The sequence below is a fragment of the Ailuropoda melanoleuca genome, chromosome 12 (assembly GCF_002007445.2).
Source record: "Ailuropoda melanoleuca isolate Jingjing chromosome 12, ASM200744v2, whole genome shotgun sequence".
NCBI classification, from domain to species: Eukaryota; Metazoa; Chordata; class Mammalia; order Carnivora; family Ursidae; genus Ailuropoda; species Ailuropoda melanoleuca.
In genome coordinates, this window is record NC_048229.1 from 6,472,005 (window position 1) to 6,488,183 (window position 16,179).

General features: G+C 37.1%; 1 protein-coding gene across 2 annotated transcripts in view; it reads right to left on the bottom strand.

Moving 5' to 3' along the window:
- Positions 1-16,179, bottom strand: part of KNTC1 (kinetochore associated 1) — a 69,728-nt gene that overhangs the window by 44,193 nt on the left and 9,356 nt on the right. For both annotated transcript variants that reach the window (XM_034638548.1, XM_019801157.2), the window contains exons 4-20: positions 14,822-14,937; positions 14,382-14,460; positions 13,070-13,147; positions 12,167-12,201; positions 11,458-11,568; positions 10,573-10,666; positions 10,156-10,208; positions 9,823-9,938; positions 9,237-9,291; positions 8,419-8,517; positions 7,131-7,174; positions 6,959-7,024; positions 6,786-6,861; positions 3,794-3,919; positions 3,614-3,703; positions 3,187-3,240; positions 2,543-2,604 (exon numbers count right to left, since the gene is read on the bottom strand). In XM_034638548.1, the coding sequence (XP_034494439.1) occupies positions 2,543-2,604; positions 3,187-3,240; positions 3,614-3,703; positions 3,794-3,919; positions 6,786-6,861; positions 6,959-7,024; positions 7,131-7,174; positions 8,419-8,517; positions 9,237-9,291; positions 9,823-9,938; positions 10,156-10,208; positions 10,573-10,666; positions 11,458-11,568; positions 12,167-12,201; positions 13,070-13,147; positions 14,382-14,460; positions 14,822-14,937 (1,354 nt within the window). The remainder of the gene's footprint in view (positions 1-2,542; positions 2,605-3,186; positions 3,241-3,613; positions 3,704-3,793; positions 3,920-6,785; positions 6,862-6,958; positions 7,025-7,130; positions 7,175-8,418; positions 8,518-9,236; positions 9,292-9,822; positions 9,939-10,155; positions 10,209-10,572; positions 10,667-11,457; positions 11,569-12,166; positions 12,202-13,069; positions 13,148-14,381; positions 14,461-14,821; positions 14,938-16,179) is intronic.

The window sequence follows — 16,179 nt, forward strand, 5'->3', positions numbered from 1 at the left end:
TCAGTTAAGCATTATCTGCCTTTGGCTCAGGTCATGATCCCACGGTTGGGATCCCATGTTCGGTCCCCTGATCAGCAGGAGTCTGCTTTACCCTCTCCCTCTGCCTCTCCCCCTGCTTGTGCATGTGCTCTATCTCAAATAAATAAATAAAATCTTAAAAAAAAAAAAAGGATTTCAATAAAGTAGCCAGTTAAAAAGTAATCTTAAAAAATCAACAGCTTTTCATAGCCTTTCAAAAATATGATGGAAAAATGTCCTATTTATAACAGTAGGAAAAATATTTAAGATCTATATAAACACAACTGAGTAGATATTACTCAGGAACATAAAAAAAGGACAGAATGAGTAGATACATAACGTCCTTAAATAGGAAGATTCAATACTGTAAAGATACTGGTTCTCCCCAAATTGATCTTCAGTTCAGCACACTCCCAATAAAAAAGTAAAAATAAATAAAAACTTAAAATCTAATAAAAAAGGATTTTTTAAAAAGATTGTATTTATTTATTAGAGAGAGAGTGTATGCGTACGAACAGGGGTAAGGGGCAGAGGGAGAGAGAGAATCTCAAGCAGACTCAGCACTGAGCGAGAAGTGTGATGCAGGGCCCAATCTCACGACCCTGAGATCACAACCCAAGCCAAGATCAAGTGTCATACGCTTAACTGACTGGGCCACTCAGGTGTCCCCCAAATAAGATTTCTTTAAACTGCGTAAGGTACTATGCCAAAGATACAAATGTAGTGATCCAAAGGGGCACCTACACCCCAGTGTTTATAGCAGCAATGTCCATAATAGCCAAACTATGGAAAGAGCCCAGATATCCCTCAACAGATGAATGGATAAAGATGATGTGGTATATATACACAATGGGATACTACTCAGCCATCAAAAGAAATGAAATCTTGCCATTTGCAATGATGCGGATGAAACCCGAGGGTATTATGCCATCAGAGAAAGACAATTATATGATCTCAGTCATGTGTGGAATTTAAGAAACAAAACAGAGGGTCACAGGGGAAGGGAGGGAAAAATAAACCAGACAAAATCAGAAAGGGAGACAAACCATAAAAGACTCTTAATCATAGGAAACAAACTGAGGGTTGCTGGAGGGGAAGGTTATGGAGGGATGGGGTAACTGGGTGATGGACATTAAGGAGGGCATGTGATGTAATGAGTCTTATTATATAAGACACGAATCACTGACCTCTGCCTCTGAAACTAATAATACACTATACGTTAATTAATTGAATTTATTTATTTTTTTTTTTAAGATTTTATTTTTTTTTACTTGACAGAGATAGAGACAGCCAGTAAGAGAGGGAACACAAGCAGGGGGAGTGGGAGAGGAAGAAGCAGGCTCACAGCGGAGGAGCCTGATGTGGGGCTCGATCCCGCAACGCCGGGATCACGCCCTGAGCCGAAGGCAGACGCTTAACCGCTGTGCCACCCAGGCGCCCCTAATTAATTGAATTTAAATTAAAAGAAATAATAAATAAATAAATTGAGTAAGGGGATTCTCATTCTAAATGTCATACAGAAAAGCAAACATGAGAAAACTGCCCCCTAAATTCTAAAAAGTAAGGAAAGTATAGCAGGGCTAGTCTTCCAGATAACAGGACATTCTAAAATTACATTAATTAAAACTATATGATACTGGTGGGTGCCTGGGTGGCTCAGTTGGTAAAGGGTCTACCTTCGACTCAGGTCATGAGTTCGGGGTCCTGGGACCAAGCCCCACATCGGTCTCCCTGCTCAGTGGGAGCCTACTTCTCCCTATCCCTTTGCCCCTCCCCCCAACTTGTGCTCTCTTTCTCAAATAAATACAATCTTAAAAAAAAACTATACGATACTGGTGAATGAATAATATAAAATCAATTGAATACTAAGTCCAGAGACAGACAAATACATGTCAGATTGTAAGCCTAACACTGCAATTAGCAGGGAAAGGGGGATTGACTAGCGACAAGGGAAAAAATAAAGCTTCCCTTCATTGTTACTTTGGCAAATAAACTTGTATTATCTTTAAGATAACTGTATCTCATATGTGTAAATAATGATATTCTTGGTGCACATGTTAATGTACCTAATAGAATCAACTGCCAGAAGTGAAATTGCTAAGGCAAAGATATGTGCATTTAAATTTGCCTTTCAGGGGCGCCTGGGTGGCACAGCGGTTAAGCGTCTGCCTTCGGCTCAGGGCGTGATCCCGGCGTTATGGGATCGAGCCCCACATCAGGCTCCTCCGCTATGAGCCTGCTTCTTCCTCTCCCACTCCCCCTGCTTGTGTTCCCTCTCTCGCTGGCTGTCTCTATCTTGTCAAATAAATAAATAAAATCTTTAAAAAAAAAATTTGCCTTTCAAATTTATCAGTTCCCATATAGTGTAGAAGAGAAGAGTGTCTGAAACCTAGCAAGAAAATAGTATTTTCCATCACTCGATTCCCAGAAACACATTCAGTCAAAGCAATACTTTATCTTTTATGATATTCTAAACCAAAACCTAATTCATAATCTAAAAATGAAAAACGAGGAATGTACACACCTGAATTTTTCTGGCCCAAATGCTCCATAAAAAGTAGTCAATTTTGCATGAGCCCTTAGTACCTAAAAAGAAATAACATGATAATCTGAATATCGTATCCAAGAAAATTAAAATTTAAAACACCAAAAATAGGCTTTCTGTTTCAGAAGTCTTGCACACATGCTTATTTCACCCCATATTATAGGTCAATTCTCATAAATACAACAAAAAAAATTGGAATAATGGAAACATTTCCAATCACATTCAATGCAATAAAACGGCAAAAGAGAAGGCATTTGCACATTGACTGTAGTGCCCTTCAAAATTAATTAGTTTTCCCGGTGATTTATAAATGCCCTTATGGTAAAATCCAGCCAGACTATACCAAAAATTTACTTTGAAATAAGAGTTTAAACCATGATAGCCATCATAACAGTTAACATTTACTTGTGTGCTTAACCAGTACCAGACACTATGCAAAATGGTTTATATAAATTATTCCATCTGACTTCAAAATAACCCCATAAGTACTATTATTATTCCCATTTTTCAGTAAGGAAGCAAGTATTAAAATAAGTTGCTCTTGAAAAAATACAGGTCTATCTTGAATTGAAAAACATATTGTAAATGTACATTTACCCTCAAATTAAGTACAATATTATTACCTCTTTTAAACCATCAGAATAGACAGGAACAGTTTTATTTTCTTTTTTCAAAAGCTAAGATGAACAATGAGAAACAATGTTAGAATACCTGCTACATTAGTTTTTTTCATGAAACAGGGATTTTCTGTGAAAGGAAACAAATTATCAGATCACACTAAATTCTGAGACAAACAGTGAATGATAAAGAAATGACATATCTTAAAAAAATTATGCATCTTATGAAAACAGCTCACAATATTTTGCCCATCAGTTACACCTTGATTTTAAGGAATATAACCAGCAACAGTATTCACAGCTCACTGAGGGGAACCTACAGCAAAAAATGCACTTCAGAACATGTCTGTGATAGAGACACAATGCATTTTTTTTTAAGATGGTTTCTTTTGCATGAGACAAGCTAACAGGTACAAACGTTATAAAAACTTACCCTGGTTTTGGCATAATTTAGCATTTCCTGGGTTGTTTCATAAGTTAGCCACTGAGCCTCCAAGCAGTAATTCACCACAAATTCGTCGTCCTGTTTCAGAAATGCCAGACACAGTGAGGCGATCGAATGTTGATCAGTCCATCAATCTGAATACTCCCATACACGACAGGGATAACATACCTGGATTTTATGTAGATTTTCCTTAGCTTCATCAATGAGTTTTTGCCATTCGGTCTGCTCGCTGGTGTCTGCAGAACTCAAGGCTAATCTTTCTAATATATCATTGGATTTCACCTTATAAACAAGCTGTAATATAAACATGCCACATTAAGCAACTTGAAGCAAAATCATGCCTGCATGTAACTTCTTAGGCTGCAGGCAATAGATTGTTATGAAAAAAGGGGAAGCCTCATGTGGTCCAGGAATAAACAGTAAAGCAGGTAACGCTCAGGTAATGCAAAGGTAATCTGGATTGCTAAGAGTTATGGAGACCATTTGAGTCCTGAACTACATGTGTCAAGCAGGGTACTAAGAGCCTTATGTGAATTATCTCATTTAATTCTCATAAAAACCTGAGCAAGCATTTACACCTCACCATAACCCTATGGGACGAATACTAACATTTCCATTATACCATCAAGAAAACTGAGACTCCAGAAAGGGTAAGTAATGCGCTCGAAACTATGCAGTTCCAAAGTGATGGAGCTGGTTTTTAAAAGATGACCACGATTATGTGCATGCCTCGCTTTCTAAGTCTGTCAAAGTTTCTTTAGCATCTAGAAACAGCCTGAGTTAGAAATAATCAATACTGGGGCGCTTGGGTCGCTCAGTCAGTCAAGTGTCCAACTCTTGGTTTGGGCTCAGATCATCTCAGGGTCATGAGATCGAGCCCCAAGCCCCCTTGTCAGGCTCCATGCTTGGAGACTGCTTAAGATTCTCTCCCCCTCTCTGTCTGCCCCTCCCCCAGCTCATGCACACTCTGGAAAGAAAGAAAGAAACAAGGAAAGAAGCAAAGAAACAAAGCAACAAGGAAAGAAACAAAGAAAAGAAAAAGAAAAACTCAAAACTTTAGGTTCCTTTTTTATATACAAAATGCCAACTTCGACAAGGACTCTGTAATTCTGAAAGCTAAAAATGATAAGAAAGCATAGTTTCTCTACTCATATTTCTCTACTCCCTGAAAACTGCTTTCACTGATTCTGATTTTTACTCCACTCACTTTTCAATTTTAATTTTATTTACATTTTTAAGGTAATCTCTATTTTCAATGTGGGGCTCGAACTCATGACCCCAAGATCAAGAGTCACAGTCTCTATTAACTGAGCCAGCCAGGCACCCCATTCACTTTTTTAAAAAATTAGTTATTAAGAAACTTTCAGATGTTCAAAAAGGTAATAATATAACACTCAAGTACTCATCACCCTACATAAAAATAAATATTACCAATATAGCTTAGGACCCCCTTTTCTTCCCAAATATATCATTCTCCTTGTCCCAACCAGAAGTATCCATTATTCTGATTCTGGTGCTTAAAATTCCATTAATTTCTCTATCCCTTTACTCATATACCTTTCTAAACAACACACAAAATTGTATGTTTTAAAAAAAATGTTATGCTTTTATTTTTTTCAAGATTTTATTTACTTATTTTTGAGAGAGAGAGAAAGAGAGTGTGCACAAGCAGGGGGAGGGGCAGAGGGAGAAGCAGACTCCCGCTGAGCAGGGAGCCCTACTCGGGGCTTGATCCTAGGACCCTGGANTTGTGTTCCCTCTCTCGCTGGCTGTCTCTATCTCTGTTGAATAAATAAATAAAATAAAATCTTTAAAAAAAAAAATAAATAAAAAATAAAAAAAATGTTATGCTTTTATTTTTTTCAAGATTTTATTTACTTATTTTTGAGAGAGAGAGAGAAAGAGAGTGCGCACAAGCAGGGGGAGGGGCAGAGGGAGAAGCAGACTCCCGCTGAGCAGGGAGCCCTACTCGGGGCTTGATCCTAGGACCCTGGATCATGACCTGAGCCGAAGGTAGACACTTAGCCGACTGAGCCACCCAGGTGGCCTAAAATGTTATACCTTTCACTTCCCACTAGACTCTAAAGTTTCTCTTTCCTTGACTTCTACCTATAATCATACATTCTTGTGGTTTTCTTCCTTTATTTCTTCCCACATATGCATATAGCCCTTATTCCTCACATCCTACATGCTGGTGCCCCTGGATGTCATCCTGAGATGAGCTCTCTCTACTCTGCACACTTGCCCGGAGTGGTCTGAGCCATCCCTTGGTGATACTCACCTCTAGATTCAGCTCAGATCACTCTCCATCCTCCTACCAGGTAGTCTCATTTCACAAGACCTCTTCCATGCAGTTTTTACAAAGCAGACCCTTCATTTTTCCTACTACCTGCTCTTCCACACATACTTCCCATTTTAGGGAGTGTCATCCCCATCCCACTAGTATGCTGAGTCAAAGTCCTGCCAGGCCATTCCTTACATTTGTCCCTCCCTATGTTTGATCTCTTAGTCCCACTGATTCTACCTCCTCTGAGAGTCTTCTGTCAGACCCTCCCTCTCGTACATCTTCACTTCACTGCACTGGCTCAGGTCTCACGCAGAAAGCTGTTCAGTCTCCCAACTGGTCTTCACACCCCTATGTCTGCCCCATTCCAAACAATTCTCCAGCTTTACAAAGAGACGATCTAATCAGGACACTTGTAGTAGCTCCGCATCACCTGCAGATTACAAGCATCACCTGCAGATTACAACGTAAATCCTCTGCAATGCACACAAGGCTCCCCAGGCTCTGACCCCCTACTGCTCCTTTTACTCCTTTGCATATAACCTATTCTCTACTCCTACCTAATCAGCAGGAGTTCCTGGAGGCCTCAAAAGCCTCCCTCACTTTACTCATGCTGTCCTTGCACCTAGAATTCCTACCTCTTCCTAGACCATCTGGAACATCCTCAAGATCTGACATAAAAATGACCTCTTCTGTGAAGTCTTTCCGCCCCAGTAAGCATCAATCTCTCCTTTGAATCCCTAGTGTACTTTGGTCATATCTTAATTATAGGCTTGATCATTAAATTCCAATTACACTTTACGTGTCTGTCTCCCCAGGCCCCCTTACATGAAAAAAAGCTTGTTTGATGAACAAATGAATTCATGAATGATTTACCTCAACATCTAGTCCAAACTGAATAGCAAAGCTCTCAGCTTCAGCAAATCTGTGTTTGTGAAGTAACCGACTCAATCTGACAAGTTGAAAAAGAAATTTCAGTAAAATTCTATTAATCAGAGAATTTAAGTTTCTCCTTAAGGGGTAAAGCTTAAAAGAAAATGAGAAGTTACCTGTTTTCTGGTAAAGCTTCTGTAAGACACCTGAGTACCACAACAGAGACTGAGTCTTCAGATAACCTGAAAAGAGTTTTTACTGTAAGTGTATTTGTCATTAATATTAATAAGTAAATTGTAACTTAGCTGCTATTTAACAACTTATTTGATAAAACAAAACATGACCTACTTTGAATCATTTTTGCAAATTCCTTCCAAAAGGTATATGGTATCCTACAACAATTAAAAAAAAATGTTTAAAATTGAAATATAGAAATATTCATTTTATAGTTACTAAGGTTTAGGTGAGAATTATCCATCAATGGATTCTAAATTCACTGCAAAAAACCACTGGGGAAAAGGATATTCCCAGAGTCTCAGAATAACACCACAGAATTTACTTAGCAATTACAAAGGTGGGGAAGTACCTCACAATGGAGAAATCTGGCAGAACTGCCCTAACCAAGTAATCACACCTGTCATCACTAGTAATAGGAAAAATGGACAAGAGTCCCTTTCTGTGACACAGTTCAATACAGTATTACCTATGTGGTATCCTTGCCAAGAAAGCTCAGCTTGCATCTAATTATGACAAATCCAAATAGAGGGACATTCTATAACACAACAGGCGAAGATTCAGAAAATGTTAATGTCTTAAAAAAACAAAAAGACTAGGGAACTATTACAGATTAAAGCAGACTATCATGCGACCATAACAACAAAATTCCATGCATGATGCTTGATTGGATGCTGGATCAAGGGGAAAAAAAAGTTTTAAAGTAACTGGAATCATTGGTAAAATCTGGATTTGGATGGTATGTTTCATAATAGTATTGTACTAATGTTAAATTTTAATAGTGCTACAGAAGAATGCACTTATTCTTAGGAGAGACCTGCTGAAGCACATAGGGGTAACAGGCCATGATGTCTGCAAGTAAATTCCAAATGGTTTGGAAAAATAGAATGTGTCTGTGTGGTCTGTCTGCATGTCTATGCGTTAATATATAAAACAAATGTAATAAATGTTTTTTAAAAAGATTATAATTAAAAGATAAGTCCATAAAAGCAATGACCCTCCCCTCAAATTACTTATCATTCATATTTCCTGTGGAGACACAAGAAAACTGAATAAATAGATGATTCAGGTTTTATTTGATTAATACGCTTTTCTTTTTCTTATATGAAGACTGGTCTCTGGCAAGTATATTTGAAAATATCCGGTAATAATAAATATAGTTGTAAACCTGAGATCTATCCATGTATTACACCAGTTTCCACTCATGCTTAGGTTACTTAACTTTAAAGGAAAAAAAAAAAAAAAGAATTTTATTTCTTTAAGTACTCTCTACACCCAGCGTGGGGCTCAAACTCACAACCCCGAGATCAAGAATTGAATGCTCTTCTGACTGAGTCAGCCAGGCACCCCCCAGCTTATTTAATGTTTTTTATTATAAAGTACAAAACACATATCAACATACTGTGCTAATTCCGGATTGGACCAGAGAGGAAACACTAGATACTTCCAAAGAATACAGTAGTTCCATCGTAGGTAATGAATAAACCATGAGATTTTTCATCTAAGAAAAACAGAAGAGCAATTAATTTAGTAGGCCATATAAATTTATAAGAACAAGATAGTACTTCATAATCAAGGGCCTAGATTAAAACATTTGGTATAAGGCTAAATGCAAAAAAACAATTTTATAACTAAGTCCGTTACTTATTTAAATGTTACATATAAAATTATGCTTTATTACACCTTTCAAATCTGTTGAATGAAAAAGCATATACCTGAAGTTCATTCTACAATTTGTATTTAAGGTGAATATAATTCCTAACTGTATGAGTCACTCTTATGAACATTTTCTTGTGGATATTTTTAATCCTGCGATGCTCCATTTAAAATGGGGAGCTGGGATTTATATCCATTTTTTAAAAAGATTTTATTTATTTATTTATTTGAGAGAGAAACAGAGAGAGCACATGAGTGGGGGGAGGAGCAGAGGGACAGGGACAACCAGACTGTGCTGAATGCGGGGCTCAATCTCATAACCCTGAGATCACGACCTCAGCTGAAATCAAGAGTTGGACACTTAACTGACTGAGCCACCCAGGTGCACCTCCATTTTTTTTTTTTAAATAAGAAAAAAAGAACTCTGCAGGATTATTTCTGATTTGTCAAGTCTGTGTCAACAAAGAGTTAAAATGCTACAGGCAATATGTAACCACTTTTGTATTAGTTAACACTATTTCTAACACATAATGTGGACAAATGTGAAATAAAATTTTCCAATACCTTCTTATCAGTAGTAGTTGTCAGAGCTACTAATTTCAGATTTGTAATCCCTTGCCTAAAAGAGAAAAGAAAGTTTAAGTGAACCAAATAAGCTTTGCCAATTGCTAAGTATAGGCTAAATCAAAGGAATATTCTTTTTTTTTTTTTTTTAAGATTTTATCTATTCATTTGACACAGAGAGAGCAAGCACAAGCGGGGGGAGCAGCAGAGAGAGAGGGATAAGCAGACTCCCCGCTGAGCAGGGAGCCAGACACCAGGACCCTGGGATCATGACCTGAGCGGAAGGCAGATGCTTAACTGACTGAGCCACCCAGGCGCCCCTCAAAAGAATATTCTAAAAGGTTAAAACTGATTCCCACAGAAGATACTGAACCTGATTTCTTCATGTTTATGGCCCAGAGTGACACTCTCTAACACAAACACTTGGAGGTTTGGACTGCCTGTATGTTCTCAATGAGTTCTCAACAATGGAATGGTCCTAACCCTGTCAGTCTGTCCACAGGGATAGTGAGAATGTAATACATAAAGAATGATCAAGAAACCTGGTTACAACAGAAGGGAAATCACTACTAGGGTCATAATGTACCATGTGACTGATGAAGGAGAATCTGCTTCTGTGGTGAGAAGAAACTCTTCGATGTGAAGAGAGGGCCAGTTCCATGTGGGAGTCAGAGTGTAAATATCCCAGATGCTCAGCACATTCTGCAAAAAGAGACATTTCACGGGCATGTCTTCTTAATGACATATCAAGATCTCACATTGCAGGATCTATCTTTGGATATGTGTACTGAAATAAAGCACAGCAAACAGAGAGTAATCCACCCCAGCTAAAGTCCTTGTCTTATGTTAAGTCTGACAAATTCTTGTTGCTCAACATAATACCAAATGAAAACATCGAAGGAGAAAATCAGAAACATACATCAGTATCGAGAACAAAAAGTAGATTGTCTATCAACTGGAACTTCTTTGCACCTACAAAAGAGAAAGCAAGGTGTGTAAAGATTACATTTCTGTGTTACAGGTAGCCACACTTAAATAATAAACTAACATTATTTAAGGAAAGGCAGAACTACTACCTTTAAACAAAAAGTTCCCGTTCTCACATACCTGCCTCTATATATTTTTAGATGACCACTAAAATGTAAAATCTCCCAAAATGAAGAATAAAAACTGCAATAGGTCAAGAACAGTCATGTATGTGGACAATCAGCAAACTAATCTGGCTTGTTTCAAAGAGCAGTAAGGTAAAATGGCCCATTCACCAGACTTAGCATATTGACATGAAAATTAAAACTCACTCATAATAACCCCAACTGGTTTCATTAACTTATTTTACCTTTAATAATCTCTGTATCAAGAACGTTCTTAACTGTCATTCCTTCTTTTGAAGAGTCTGGTTCCCATTTTGAGAATGCACAGTTACCGGTTCCCTACAGAGGTGAAACAGCACATCAGTTGAAAATTTGGCTCTTAGATCTAAAGTCTCTTCAAAGTAGAAACACCCAAGTTGTACATGTTACTACTTTCAAAATATACTTATGTATTCAAGCCCAACTAGCTTTTACCTTCCAGTTCCTCTCTTAGTCTGCTTTCAACAGAACAGAATGGAAAGAACAGCAAACTTGGCTGTTTACTGTTACCTTATGAATTTTTAATAAGGAGTGGGCACATTCACACAACTCACTCCAAAGACATGGGATAAACTCTAAGACCTCCTCCAGTAGGATGAGATATAGTTTTTGGTTAAGTATCTTCATTTAAGTAACCACATATTTTTGAAAAAAAATTCAAAAATATTAATTTTAAATCATTTGAAACCCTAATGAAATACTAAACCGGATACACAGAGAAATGTGACTGCTTCTTAATATAAAATATAAATCTGGCAGGTAAAAATGTTGCAAATGCTGTAATTATATTGAATTGTTGCCTAGTCCCTGAATTAGAATGTACTCCTTGAATATAATTAGATTTTTATTGTTTTTGCCTGGATTTATAATTGAAAGAAATGCTAAGTTTCAGGTAGAAATTAGTGAAAATAAAGAGGCAGTATGTTTTCCAGCATAAAAACTGATATAAATTGAGTTAATTTTATGACCTAAATTTTAGAATTTCTGTTTCTGTTATACATTACAAATTAATTCGTAATTTAACCAAAACTATGTGCTAATGAAGAAACACTTCAGAAGAAAATAAAATAGAATTTTATAGAAAGAATTACCCCAATTATCACGGGAATTTCACTTGCTAAATCTCTAGCCACAAGGTTCAGACAACCAAGAGTGTGATAATTTTCAGTAGAAATAAAACCAGACTTGATTTGTCCTTGTAACTGCAAAATTAAAAAAAATAAGAATGTTAAATATATGCTCCACAGTCCAAACTCCTTGGAAAGATTGATATAAATGAGTTTAAATCAATCTGTTATAAATGCATTTTTTTTCATTTTTAAATACATCTCTCTTTTTTTTTAATGATTTTATTTTTAAATAATCTCTACACTCAACATGGGGCTCAAACTCACAACCCTGAGATCAAGAGTTGCATGCTCCTTGGGGCACCCGGGTGGCTCAGTCATTAAGCATCTGCCTTTGGCTCAGGTCATGATCCCAGAGTCCTGGGACCAGCCCTGCATCGGGCTCCCTGCTCAGCGAGAAGCCTGCTTCTCCCTCTCCCACTCCCCCTGCTTGTGCTCTCTCTGTCGCTGTCTCTCTGTCAAATAAATAATTAAAATCTTAAAAAAAAAAAAAAGTCGTATGCTCCACTGAAGGAGCCAGCCCCAATAAATGCATTTCTAAATGGCAATGTTACTAAAATGTTATATTAAGCAAATTCCCAAAATATCAACCACTAGACAATATCCAGAAACACTCTCCTAAACTTAAATTAAAAATAAGTTTCAATAGGACAATGTGGTTTTGTTTTCTTACCTTTTTTGCTGTATTGAAGTCTACATTCTCAATTGCTGCATAAAAGGGGAGAGCAAACTAAAGTTATAGTATTAACCTATAAAATATATGCAAGTCACCCATGTGTGTCAAGGTGAGATTATATACACTATTCTTTTAGAGAGAAGCACTGGAGACTTTTCAGTTTTGCCCTTGACCACTGATATAAATTGTGACAACATGGCATAGTCAGGGCATCAGCCAGGCTGCGTCTTAGTCCCTGGAGTGGCTCTGCATACTTTACCTTACCACGTTTCCCCCTTTTAAGGGGGTCTTCTCCCTGCTCCAACTCTCCTATTCAAGCTCTGAAGTCTTACCTGTAAAGTCTTCATCACTTTGCACACATTTTGGAAGAGCTCTTTTACTTGTCTGATTCCTTTGTTAAACTATGAAGAACTACGTCTTGTGGTATCCCCAGGACTTTGTACATTCTTGGCACAAAGACTATGAAAAAATATTTGTTGCACACATGCCCGGAACCAATTCCTCAACCTTTCCCAGCTCAGAGGGATGTATGGTCCGTACCCCTCACTGAGCAAATACTATGGATTATTGCCTGTATTGTTAACATGTTTATACAGTCATTTCAGTTTCCAGGTTCATTCATTCCATCAAAAAGCATTTATTACTACGCTAGTGTGTGTCTTGTCTCCCCGACTAAGCTATAAACTCCTTGAAGACTGTAAACAATGCACATTTCTTCAGATTCTGTTGCAGCCCTAATAGTGACAAATAAGCAACATATGAATACTTAAAAGTATATCTGGTATTACAGAATCTAATTAAACTAAAATAATATTCTTAAAGAGAATATTTAAAATTTAACCCAAAAAACTAAGAAATATTGCTGCAAATCAATAATAATTTAAAAAATCCATTACTTACCTTGTTGAATTTTTGCAAGTTGAAGGTTTGTAATACAAAAAAATCCATTGTTTGTAAGCAGCAGCATATAATAGGTACCTATTGAAATAAAATCAAGCCAGTTTCTCTAACAGGTGCATGGATATAAAATTTAAGTGTCTGGGGGCACCTGGATGGTGCAGTCGGTAAAGTGTCCAGTTAAGCACCCAACTCTTCGTTTCGGTTCAGGTCAAGATCTCAGGGTCATGAGATCGAGCCCTGTGTTGGGCTCCATGCTCAGTGTGGAGTCTGCTTGAGGCTGTCTCACCCTCTCCCTCTGCCCACCCGCCATGAATACTCTTTCTCTCTCAAATAAATAAATAAATCTTAAAAAAATTTAAGTGTTTGGACCTACATTAAAAATATGTCAATTTGCTCATTTAAATTCTAGTCATCAAATAATATGGTAATGATACAGATAAAGCTTATTTAAAAAGAATTGGTAAGTTATTTACAAAATAATGCTAGCTTCTTTGAAGTTTTTATAAATCAAACTTCACTTCCCAGGAAAAAAAAATCTCAGATATACTGAAATAAATTAAGGTCCAGTTAACATTTGTTGAACTAAAAATATGATACATATGCTGAAACCTACAAAAATCATTTTATTTATGTTTTTTAAAGCTTTTATTTATTTATTAAAGAGAGAGCACGTGTGGATGCCCAAGCATGGGAAGCAGCGGGCAGAGGACGGAAGGGGAACCAGGCTCCCTGCTGAGCCTGGACCCTGGGATCATGACCTGAGCCAAAGGCAGAAGCTTAACTGACTGAGCCACCCAGGTACCCCTACAAAAACATTTTAAAAGAATATATATTGTCTCTGGGGCACCTGGGTGGCTCAGTCATTAAGCATCTGCCTTGCTCAGGGCATGATCCCAGAGTCCTGGGACAGAGCCCCGCATCGGGCTCCCTGCTCCGCTGAGAAGCCTGCTTCTTTCTCTCCCACTCCCCCTGCTTGTGTTCCCTCTCTCGCTGGCTGTCTCTCTCTGTCAAATAAATTTTAAAAATCTTAAAAAAAAATAAAAGAACATATTGTCTCCTTGGTAATCTATAAAACTCTCAAAACTATAAAAATGAATTTAGAACATTATGTTCAGGGAAAGTACATCTAAACCCCTGAAAAGAGCTAAAATACAAAAGCTTATTTCTTATCATAATATTATTTGAATCACTAAAAAATTTAACATTGTATAGGAGGCATAAAAATGAATTCATATAATTTATTATCTACAAATCTGGTTTTTTTTATTGGATATTAATCAGAGGACATTGAAAAAATATTCAAGAAACTTACCTTCACTTGAACCGTCTTTCTCAATAACAAGATTCCGGTAAGTACACTGATTTTCATCATTAGCTTTCTGAACAAAAGCCTAATTGCAAATTCATTTCAAATGATAAGATTAAACTCAGAAAAATACAATCAAGAATTATATTCTTTAAAGTCTAGTACTATCAATTGTCATTAGCAATAATTCTGCCTATAATTCCAAACATTTTAGTTTTAAAATGAAAAACTATCCTGGACAAGCACACTAGGAATAGAATCAAAGCTTAATTTTTCAATTTTGCATTTCCTGCATAAGTTTCAAAGGTATGATTCTTAAATTTAATGTAAGGAACATTATTCTTTTAATTAAAAACAAATTAAGGAATGGTTTGTTATGGTTTTAGTTGTCTAAGAGATAATTTCAAATTTAAGTGCGAAAAATGAAAAACATAACAGGGTCTTACGTTAGTGAGTAATGTTTGCTTTGATGTTACATGAATAAGATGTAAGTTGCCACTTCTCTCTCCAACCAAAAGAAACTTTCCTTCTTGACAGAGGCCAACTACATCCACTTCGGTATCTGAAAATTTCAAATCAAAGTTACAAGGTTCCATCGAAAATACTTATTTACAATATTAAAAAAAGTGCAAATTTTGTCATTAAAAGTCAACTATTGGGGTGCCTGGGTGGCTCAGTCGTTAAGTGTCTGCCTTTGGCTCAGGTCATGATCCCGGCGTTCTGGCATCGAGCCCCGCATCGGGCTCCATGCTCAGCGGGAAGCCTGCTTCTCCCTCTCCGACTCCCCCTGCTTGTGTTCCCTCTCTCGCTGCCTCTCCCTCTGTCAAATAAATAAATAAATAAATAAATAAATAAATAAATAAATAAAAAAGTCAACTATTTAAGCTTCTCTTAAATATGTCCAAAAGGTAGTGATTAAAGTAAAAAAGAATGTTACTCTTATACAGTCAACAAATATTTACTGAGCACTTAATACATGCTAAGCAATGCTCCAGGCCTTTTGCATGTATCTGAGAATAGTTAACAAAAGAGTCCCACCTTCATGGAACTCAAATTCCAAGGCAGAAATAGATGATAAACAATTAGGGCATAAGAAATTATATGACTTGTAAGAAGGTGGTAAATTCTCTGGAAAAAAGAAAAAGTAAAGCAGGGGAAGATAGCTTGGAAGAGCCATGCACAATGCAGGGCCAACTGGAGTGCTCAGGATAGCCCTTTGGATAAGGTGAGATATAAACAAAGACTTTCCATAAATGTATTACACATTAACACAGCCCACTATTTCATGGTGAAATTGTGAATCTTGTAGACCGTTCAGGGTAGATACATAAAGATTCTACAAAATAGGAGTTCCTTCCCTCCATATTGCAATCAAGATTGCCTTCTCACATGCATACCTCCTGATTCCTTTTCTTTTTCTTTTTTTTTTTTTTTAAAGATTTATTTATTTATTTGACAGAGATCGAGACAGCCAGTGAGAGAGGGAACACAAGCAAGGAGAGTGGGAGAGGAAGAAGCAGGCTCATAGCGGAAGAGCCTGATGTGGGGGCTCGATCCCACAATGCTGGGATCACGCCCTGAGCCGAAGGCAGACGCTTAACCGCTGTGCCACCCAGGCGCCCCTTCTGATTCCTTTTCTGTTGTCTAAGTACTTAAACACTTGAACCATCTCTCAAAATTTAAGAAAAAAACGTTCACAATGTTTTCACCTATTTTCCAGCACAATCACTGACTTGTCCCTTAATTTACTCTTACGTACATATTTGCATCATTAAAGCCTTTTAATTCAATGAAATAATTCATT